General features: G+C 35.1%; 1 protein-coding gene across 7 annotated transcripts; it reads left to right on the top strand.

Annotated features, from left to right (window-relative positions):
* The first annotated feature begins 5217 nt into the window (after positions 1–5217).
* Positions 5218–9627, top strand: LOC106336137 (phosphatidylinositol/phosphatidylcholine transfer protein SFH13). 7 transcript variants are annotated; one of them, XR_001268814.1, is made up of 17 exons: positions 5218–5486; positions 5745–5933; positions 6040–6153; positions 6254–6563; positions 6651–6750; positions 6854–7120; positions 7205–7282; positions 7365–7469; positions 7549–7598; positions 7674–7773; positions 7886–7987; positions 8074–8187; positions 8275–8437; positions 8497–8888; positions 8984–9058; positions 9154–9276; positions 9374–9627. XR_001268814.1 is itself a non-coding variant. In XM_013774877.1 (16 exons), the coding sequence occupies exons 3-16, from the start codon at positions 6096–6098 to the stop codon at positions 9172–9174; spliced, it is 1926 nt and encodes a 641-aa protein (XP_013630331.1). In that variant the 5' UTR covers positions 5218–5486; positions 5745–5933; positions 6040–6095; the 3' UTR covers positions 9175–9627. The 7 variants fall into 7 exon arrangements, 6 of the variants coding, with proteins under 6 accessions (XP_013630331.1, XP_013630328.1, XP_013630329.1 ...); XM_013774877.1 differs by having other exon boundaries at positions 6263–6563; positions 9154–9627; XM_013774874.1 differs by having other exon boundaries at positions 9154–9627.
* Positions 9628–9988: the final 361 nt, after the last annotated feature.

The following is a 9988-nucleotide window of genomic DNA, read 5'->3' as shown; positions in this document are numbered from 1 at the left end:
ATCTTGTGTTCTTGTTGATTTCTTATCTATTTCTCTACATGATTAATCTGAAATCCAACATGGGTTTAAGAGGAATCATGGAGATCAGTGAGTAATCACCTTTTGAATTCATGGGTTAGGGAGATCAAGGGTGATTAGGTTAGTTCTAGGATGTTTTAGTGTAGATCATTCTTGTTCCTTGCTACTAGAGTATTCATAATGCATCTTCTGAGTTGGCCACTCAAAAGTTGATCAATAGGCATTTTCCACCCAAAAGGTGTTTGATGAAATGCCTGAGACAACTCTCATAGGCTTTTAGTATACTTTGCCAAAGACATTTGTTGTTAAAGATGCTAAGATAGCTAATAGACTTGTTAGTAATGATTGCTTTCACATTATTCAACCAAAGACATTTGATGTTTGAGATATGTTAGCAAATGAGCATTCATCTAGACATAAAGCTTGTTTAGAATTGTGTCTAGGCTTAAGGTTGATAGTTTGATTGATCGTTTGTCATCCTTAGTTCGAAACTTGATCACCCAAGGTCTAATCCCTATGCCCATGAGTTCTCTTTTCCCTTAGTCAATAAAGTATCATTCTGTAATTGCTTTCTAGTATTAGTAGTAGTTTAAAACTCATCTAAATCATTGATTGCACTTAGATTAAGTGAGTACTTGCATTCTCGGTGCTTTAATATCCCTCAGAACTGGTTCGACATTCACTATACTACAACATTTGTCTTAGGAGCCTTGAAAACTCCTAACATCAATATCTACATTTGTAGAAAACTGAGGGTGAGCTTAATATTCATTAGTATTAGTTTTAAAATAAATGTAAACATATGTAGGGTTTGTAAAATGTGTAGTATTTGAAAAATGACAGTATGAAATGTAAGTACAAAGTGGAATTGGGTAATGAAAACGACCAATAACTGCAGAATTTTTGGGATTTTGGAATGGTAGATTTATTATTATTGCTGTCATTCTGTGAAGAAAGTGACATTTCATTGGGTCTTTATAATTATTTGTTTATTTTAATATGAATTTTGTAGTTTATTCAAAAAGACTTTGGTTCAACACTGCACTGCAAAACGGAGATTGCGCCATCTTGTTTGTCGCAATGTCAAGCTGCTCTCCATTCTTGGATTCTCTGTGTCACATCCAAATATTTGTTTTTTTCACTTTTCTCACGCATACCCCAATTATTAAGAAATTATATTTTAATTTTTGTTTTTGTTTTTGTTATTTGACCATCTATTTAGCTCACCCGTGTTTTTTTTTTGTTTAACCTAAGGGTATCTCAGGTTCATGGAGAGACTCAGACTAATTCCCAAGGAGAGGTGCAGCCCACGGATATCCGTGTATTCAAATGGGCCATAAAGCATAGGCTCATATCCGTGTTGGGTGACCAGGATAATTGTGACTTAGTTTCGCGCAGCAGGTGGATCGAACCTGAAACGTGTTGGCGTCTCAGTCCCGTCTCCTTACCACTCGACCACAATCACCCGATCAGCTCACCCGTGTTGTAGATAGTATAATACCATATACACTGACTGTTTAAGAAAACAAATTGACACAGACGTTACTCTCATATCTGAAGTTCACAAGGGCGGATTTAGAAATATAATCTATTATATGAGTGTGCTATCATAAGATCTGTGTTCAAAAACTCTAGTGCATACACACGTTTAGATGTTTTTATGCTCAGCAGATTTTATAGTCAGTACTGGAATTTGATTTATATATTGAAAACTGGTCGATTCGGTTTTTAAATCTCACACACACACACACACACATATATATATATATATATATAAACTGAACCCATCAAAGGAAATATATGCTGTAAATATTTGTAATTCTGCCAAATTAAATTGTTCACATACGTTTTGCTAAAAAAATGTTCAGATACGTGTATTGGATGCATCACCTTGTTGTATTATACTTCCTCTATTTCATTATAGATGATGTTTTAAGTGATTGTTTTTGTTTCAAAATAGATTATATTTTAACATATTTAGATAACTTTAACTTTATCAAAAACTATGTAGCAAATTGTATTTTTATTATTTTTGTTTATAATTAAATAATTTAGTTTTAAATTTTATTTGAATGATTTTTTTATTTAGAAAATATAATTTCTTAATATGTGTGCAAATAACCAAAACTTTATTTATTATAAAATGGAAAGAGTATAATGTACAATTGTACATGCATTTTCTACATAGTTTATATGATGTATATACATCATGCATAAATGTAAAAATGCATTAGATTTTTAGCTGGACTACCGACTTCCCACAAAAAAAAAATGAAAAACACTGACCAATAATAATGTAATTAGTGCTGTGGTCATTTGCTGGTGGGAGTTTCCACTTTAAATGCTTTAAACTCAGATTTATTGTCCGTACGCAATCGAAGAGCACGGTGAACATTTAATGGCATATGATGGTGTGATGATGCGTTTGGACAAAGGAAGAACGACACATTCGCTACAGCGGTAAAAATAAAAAATAATCTTTTAAACAAAAGAATCATTGTCAAATGATGTAATTTTCCACCGGACTGAACTGTATGTTCTAATAAGCTGTTTTTTTTTTTTTTCTACGAACGTTAATATCATATAAATGAATAAAACATCCTACAAGAGTTTGAAAGTTCAAAACTAATGTTTCCCAGGCAAAAAAATAAAACAAAGAAACATTACAAAAGAATTCTCATAAGAGAATTTGATTATATCAGCCATTTTACCAAGAGTGGTCTGAATTTCTTCTTTGATCTTCTTCCAAAGAGGGTGTTATGGAAGAGTGGCCTAATAAGCTGTTCTTTTGAACATACTGTTATGTTTGAGGGCCATTCTCATTTACTGCTGGACCCGTTTGACTTGTAATTAGTTGTAACCCACAGTAAATATTAAGTAGGAATCTTGTATTATAAATATTTAAAAGTTAAAGAAATTAAGGTAGAAAATATGTTTTTGTTTAAAGGTGCAAAACTGGTGGTATAAGTCTACGAGTGATGCAACACGGAAGCAATAATTCCACATTTTATAAGCAGTTATTGATTTATATGATTCTGAGTTCCTGAGTGCATACTAGTATGAGATGTGGTATTTAACTATTTATCAGAACACAACAATTAATATATCAGAATGTTAGTATTTATTTAATGCTTTAGAAAATCCACAATCCTAGTATGAATCTAAAATGATGAGAGGCATGCATTGAACACAACAGACTGGGCAAGCATGACACGTGTCCATTTCCATATGTGGTTGTATGAAAAGTCAACTTACTCCAGTTGATTACCACCATTATTTTGTTCTAATCAAAACAAAACACCTTTCGTGTCTTTTTGAGAAACACTTTTAATTCTTCTAGAACAATACACAAGAAACTTTACGCATAGTAAGATACAAAGTTTTTTTTTTTTTGTTAAAATTTGGTGCAAGATACAAAGTTAATCAACCCTTTTCACCTCTTATTAATAAATCAGTTATTATGTCAATTGAGTAGTCTTTTATTTATTAAGTGCAGATATACTATCTAATTTTACAACCATTAAAAATATTTTGAACTAGATAATAAAGATATAACATACGCAAGATAATCCCGAAGCACGCTTTCATCACTTGGATTGCAGCCAGAGACAGAATGGTTACTAGAGACAGGCTTATAAGATGGGGTTTGTCTGTTCCTTCGAGGTGTGTTCTTTGCTCGGGATTTGACGAGAACAGACAACACTTGTTCTTTGATTGTGGGTACAGTAGCCACATCTGGTCCTTCTTTGTTTCCAGGCTGCAGCTGACTCCTCCGCGGGGTTTGAGGAGGTTTTGGTTTGGCTGAAAGCGCCTGCGAGAGACGCTAATGTGACTTTGATCGTCAGACTTGTCCATCAAGCGGTTTTGTATTTGATTTGGAAGGAGAGAAATATGCGCATTCACTCAGCTGTGGAGAAGCCCCCTGGCACTCTGATAGCAGAGACTCAGCAAACAATAAGACTCAGGCTGGACCCTTTGACTCGTAGACAAGTTGTTCCTCCTGGCCAACTCTCTCTTCTTGCAGCGTGGCGTTCTTTTTTCGTAGAGTAGACGTCTCTCAAGCTTACAGTGTGTTGTGGCTTTGGTGTCATTTGCTTTTAGTTGTAAACTTGAGCATAAATAAAATAGAGTTAAGATAAAAAAAAAATAACAACTTTGAATAGTTCTCCTCTGCTTATAAATTGTAATTCGATTTGAATAAAATAGTACAAGTTTTTATTGCGAATAAGTGGTTAATAGTTCAAAAATAAATGGATACAAAAATTATGTGTCGGGATTTATTATATTAGAAAATATTCTTTCCGTTTCAAAATAATACATGTTTTAGAATTTTCACATTTTTAATAAAACATATTAAAACTTAGTTAACTTAGTTATAACTGTATATATTTTTTTAAAAATTTTATATTTTCTATATTTTTAAGCAAATAAAAATTAAAAAAATGCATTAATGTTTTTGAACTTTACAATTTTTCATTATTAATTGAAAAAATTGCATTGAAAATATAAAATATTTTTTTTTTTGAAACAATTTTTTTCTCTAGAATTTTTAAAACGGAGGGAGTACTACTCTGTAGAAGTAGTAGTAAATCAACCAAAAATCCCCCAAACTTGAACAAAATAATCTCTGTTGTACAGAAAACGAGAGAAACAAACCAATCTTTTTTGAACTTTTTTTTTTTTCATTTGTCTTCATCTAATCTCTCTGTCTTTATGTATTTCATTGTTTAAGACTTAAATGTCTGATTTTACAAGCAACATGTTTAAAAAAGAAGAAGCAAAATACTGTTATTACATTTAGCCAAGAAGAACGTATACGAGATAGTGATGTGTGGAAAGACTAGAGTGGTGTACTTGCGCTAATGTAATGAATAGAACAGTTGAGAAAACAAATGAACTAGTACTAAATAATTGAAAAAAAAATGTGATGTTGAAATTTTACCTTTGGATCAATAATTTAATACTCTCGGTAAAAGGGAGAAGGGGAAGAAAAGGACAGAACGCATGCAAAATGAAGGCAGACCAAGTTAGGGTAAAGATAAAAGCTGCTTGCAACCTTTTTTTTACCTTCCCCATTGTTTTACAGAAGAATAGGGGACCCATTTGGACCAACAGGAAACTACCAAACCTATAGAATTTTTAATTTACTACCCCCCCCCCAACATTTATGTATTTAAAAAAAAAAAAAAACAACAAAATGCAAAAGGGAATATAACTAAGTGGCGAAACTCAAGACTAACAAAAGTAGAAGAAAGAAGAAGAACACGCGAGAAAGTCCAGATCTTTTCCGCATCTATCTAACATCTTTTACTTATCAGAGGGAGGGGAGCTTTCGTATGATTGCGTCTTCGTCTCTTAATTTAACGTTTGTAGCCGTTCGATAATAACCTCTCAATCCGATCTAGATTCCGATCGTGTTGTGGGAGTGTTGGAATCAGAGAGATCGTCGTTTCATCCTAGTAATTAAGGTAAACCTCAGAGTTTGGAGTCCTGTTTCATTTTTTTTATTGTTTGTCGGTGGGTGAGATCCGATTGGTTTCAATCTGCATTGCTGCGATATACTACTATCTAGTTAGAGTGTCGGTGAGGAGATTCGTGGTCTTCGTTTCCGATGCTTTGCTGTTTCATTTTTAACGGTTCCGTTTCATTGAAAGTTTCGAGCTTTGCATTTATGGCTTTGCTTGAAGTGATGATGCGTTTCCCTTTTTTTTTTTTGTTGTTGTCAGGAGAAGACAAGTGTAGATAACACTTTAAATGCATAGGAATCGAAGTTAAATGCATTCTTAAGCCCCACCTACCTTAAGAGCAGATCTCGATTCTTCTTTTTTTTTTTTTTCTCCATTTCCGACACAGAATCAAGCTCTCATATGATTACTCTGTTGTGGTAGAATTTATCGAGAACAACAAACAACAAGGTTAAGATTTTTTTAAAAAAATGGGCCGAGGCAGATTAAAACTTGTAGGTGCTGCTTTAGTTTCATTTCTCATTCTTTGACTAACCGTTACTCTCTGTTCCTGCAGGTTTGTATTATTTGTTTCACAAGTGATGGTCGCATAACTCCTCTCCTCCCCCATGCATGTTGATGTCCTCTCTATCCGCTTTGCAATCTTTCCCTTTTGATCGAGATATGTCAGGTACAAAATTTGTTATTCCCTCTGGATGAGGATGACATAACACAAGCAAGATAGATATTGAGACTTTGTCAGATACTTATTTTGATTTGTCTATTTCAAGGAGTTGAAGAAAACGGAGCCCTTGACGAAATCAGGGAGAGGAGATCAGACTTTGAAATCTCTGAAGAAGATGAAAGACGCCGCTCAAAGATCGGGAGTTTGAAGAAGAAGGCCATTCACGCTTCAACCAAGTTCACTCATTCTCTGAAGAAAAGGGGAAAAAAGAAGATTGACTACCGGTTTCCTCCTGTAGTCTCTATTGAAGATGTAAGGGATGAGAAAGAAGAGAGCGTTGTGCTTGAGTTCCGCCGTAACCTGCTCGAGAGACACTTGTTACCTCCTAGACATGATGAGTACCATACTCTTCTCAGGTTACTTCATCTTGCTTGTCCTTCTTTAGTAGCATATCATAGTCGCTATGGTTCCATAAGTTTGAAATGTGATTTTTGAGGATGTAGATTTTTGAAAGCAAGAGATTTCAACATTGAAAAAACCATCCAGATGTGGGATGAAATGCTTAGATGGAGAAAAGAGTATGGTACAGATACCATACTAGAGGTAAGAGAGCCATTGATTAAAGTTGGACACCAGCTTTGTTTGTTTCTCTATATAATATTCATTGGATTCAAGATCAAAATACTTTTATCTATGTGGATGCTAGGATTTTGAATTCCAAGAGCTGGAAGAAGTCCTGCAGTACTATCCTCAAGGCTATCATGGAGTTGACAAGGAAGGACGACCTGTCTACATTGAAAGGCTTGGAAAAGCTCATCCTTCTAAGCTTATGCGTATCACCACCATTGACAGATATCTAAAATACCATGTGCAAGAGTTTGAGAGAGCTCTCCTTGAGAAATTCCCTGCGTGCTCCATCGCAGCAAAGCGTCGTATCTGTTCCACGACTACAATACTCGATGTGCAAGGACTGGTATTTAATTTATAAGCTATTCATAAGTTTTTCTCTTTTAGTGCTTCCACATTCTTAGCTGTGGAGTGTCATGTTTAATCACAGGGCATGAAGAATTTTTCACAAACAGCTGTGAATCTTGTGGCTGCCATGTCGAAGATAGACAACAGCTACTACCCTGAGGTACTTTAGTTTCTCAATTTATATCTTCATCGCATATACATACCAGGTTGTTTCAAACCATCAATTTTTTTTTTTTTTGCAGACTTTGCACAGAATGTTCATTGTAAATGCTGGAACAGGTTTCAAGAAGATGCTTTGGCCTGCTGCTCAGAAGTTTCTTGACGCAAAGACCATTGCAAAGATACATGTACTGCTCTCAACCTAGTTAATTTTCTCTTTGGCCAACTATTGCCATGTGTACTTTATTCTTATTTCTGATGCTGCAGGTGCTAGACTCCAGATCTTTATCCAAATTACACGAAGTCATTGATTCAAGGTAGTTTGTTTTCCATTCAAATCAGATATCATTTGAAACCAATACTTACCAGATCCAAATGGTATGTGCTTGTAGTCAATTGCCAGACTTCCTCGGAGGTTCATGCTCTTGCTTTGGCGAGGGAGGGTGTCTTCGCTCTAACAAAGGGCCCTGGAATGATCCTGAAATAATGAAGGTCTTTTATAACTTTCTATCAACTTCATAATGAATATCTACATCTTTTTTTTTTTTATAATTTAGTCTGTACTTTTACATGAAACTGATTTTAGATAATGTGCTTTTATCAGCTACTCTACCATGGAGAATCATCACTCTTTAGGCAAATTAGTAGGAAGCTGAGTGACCCGCAGAATTCTTCTTCATCCTACATAAGTATACATCCATCAAAGGTAAATGGCTCTATCAATCCAATATCTTTGTTCTTGAACTTGTTTTTTGTCCGGTATATAAATGACAAGTGAGCTTTGAATTTTAGGCCATGCAAGCTGAGAGTTCAGCAGCAGAATCTGAATCATGTTCTGATGTTCCTGCTTCTCTAACTGGAAGAATGTGCTCAGCCTCTGCTCATGTGAATCCAGTTTATGAGGATGTGAGTTATATTTGTTGTGTTGGTACATTTGTGTCACAGCACCACTCTAGTTTCATAACACTGACCGGAGCAATATGATCTATGTAGCAGGCTAGGGCATCAGATGTTAACGGCTATTATAGTTGCGATGACAAGTTTGACATACCTAACATAGCTACAAACCGAAAAGGTCAAGAAAGGCAATCCCATTACCAAATGATCGAACTCAATCAAGCAGCACTCGGTTTAAAACGTGAAACATCTCCACCAGGTTATACTTCAGACGAATTCGGCGTATAGTTTTCTCACATGTTAAATTTCATCTTCCAGGTACTTCCATCATTATCCGATGGCTTCATGATTTAAGGGGAACAATGGACATCATAAGAACTGAGAACGTAGCGAAAAGAATACTTGCGTTGTTGCTGAAACTAGCAGCAGTTTTTCGTTGTATCCCGTTTCAGATTTTGAGGAGGAAGAATACCATTACTCCTTCAATTCCAACAGAAGATGAGAACAGTAGCAGACTCATCTCAGCTCCTACAGAGACCACAATGAAAGACAAGATTCGTCCCTGTTTGGAACGTATTCAGGAACTGGAGAAAGTGTACGAGGAAATGCGGAACAAACCGGTTGAGATTCCGGTAGAGAAGGAGAGAATGCTGATGGATTCTCTAGACAGAATCAAATCGGTTGAATTTGATCTTGTGAAAACAAAGCGGGTAATAATATGCTGCCTGCTTTTCCTTAATTCGTTTCTCACAAACTCTGCATAGTTGTAGCTTGGAATTGACATTTTTTCCAATTTTTTTGACAGGTTTTGCATGCAACGGTGGTGAAACAGATGGAAATAACTGAAATGCTGGAAAGTTTACGAGACTCACAGCTTCACGTAAGTCTCTTTTGATTATATGTTGCCTCGTTGTAGCAAAGAATATGGAGACATGAGTTAAACAACACTTGTAAATCGTTGTCTGTCTTGTGCAGAGAAGAAGATTGTTCTGTTAGAGAAACCATAAGAGAACATCTTCTGCTGAGTTTTTGCATAAATACAACTCCAAACGTCTGCACATACAGAGAGAAATAACAGATTTCCTAAAGAACAAACATGTTAGTTTCTTCTTGATCTTCTTCTTCCTCCTCTAACTTGGGCCACACGCCATTTTGTTTATTTTCTCATAGTTCCATCTGCTTCCACTTCTTTAAGTTAAAAAGAAGGAGAAGAAGAAGAAGACAGGGACAGAGAAAATCTTTGATGGTTTAGAGTGTAGATTTGAGATAAGAGATGCGAGTATAAAAGCTGATTTCAAAGCCTTTTGTTGTAATCAGTGTAGAGAAGAAACTAGACTAGAATAACAAAAACAGTGTGAGATCTTGTTTAAGGTTATGATAATTAAAAACACTACAAATGTCTCTTTATTTGTTTGATAACATGAAAGCAAGAAGAAACGAGTTTGTGAAGAAGTAGTATACTAGCCATTATTATTTAGGAATATCTGATGTAGTATCTCGTAGTGATGGATTTGCAGTTGGGTATGATTGGAGTATTTAAAAAGTTTGCGAGGTTATATTGTAAATACTAATAAAATGTGGGCAATTCTAATAAATAATGCGGAACTCTTCCGAACGCCATGAGCTAAAAGACAAATCAACCCCTCGTAATCTCAAAACCAAATTTCACTGAATACGATGGAAGGGCAAAAGCGTAAACAAAGCATCGATTAAAGAAAGGAGGTTTAAAAATAAGGAAAAACAAGGACCGTCCGATTCGTTTGTACTGATGCAGTATAGCCTGTGATTTTTTTTTTTTTTTTTTTTTTTT

Source organism: Brassica oleracea, chromosome C3, assembly GCF_000695525.1.
Source record: "Brassica oleracea var. oleracea cultivar TO1000 chromosome C3, BOL, whole genome shotgun sequence".
Classification (NCBI taxonomy): Eukaryota; Viridiplantae; Streptophyta; class Magnoliopsida; order Brassicales; family Brassicaceae; genus Brassica; species Brassica oleracea.
The sequence above is the reverse complement of the archived record's forward strand: the minus strand, read 5'-3'. Positions and strand labels throughout refer to the sequence as shown.

Excerpts from the sequence above, each read along its gene's own strand:
- LOC106336137 (XM_013774875.1), top strand. The coding sequence starts at position 6,096 with ATGTTGATGTCCTCTCTATCCGCTTTGCAATCTTTCCCTTTTGATCGA. Across the intron at positions 7,283-7,364 it reads ACAACAGCTACTACCCTGAG|ACTTTGCACAGAATGTTCAT; the intron begins GTACTTTAGTTT and ends TTTTTTTTGCAG. Across the intron at positions 9,059-9,153 it reads TACGAGACTCACAGCTTCAC|AGAAGAAGATTGTTCTGTTA; the intron begins GTAAGTCTCTTT and ends TGTCTTGTGCAG.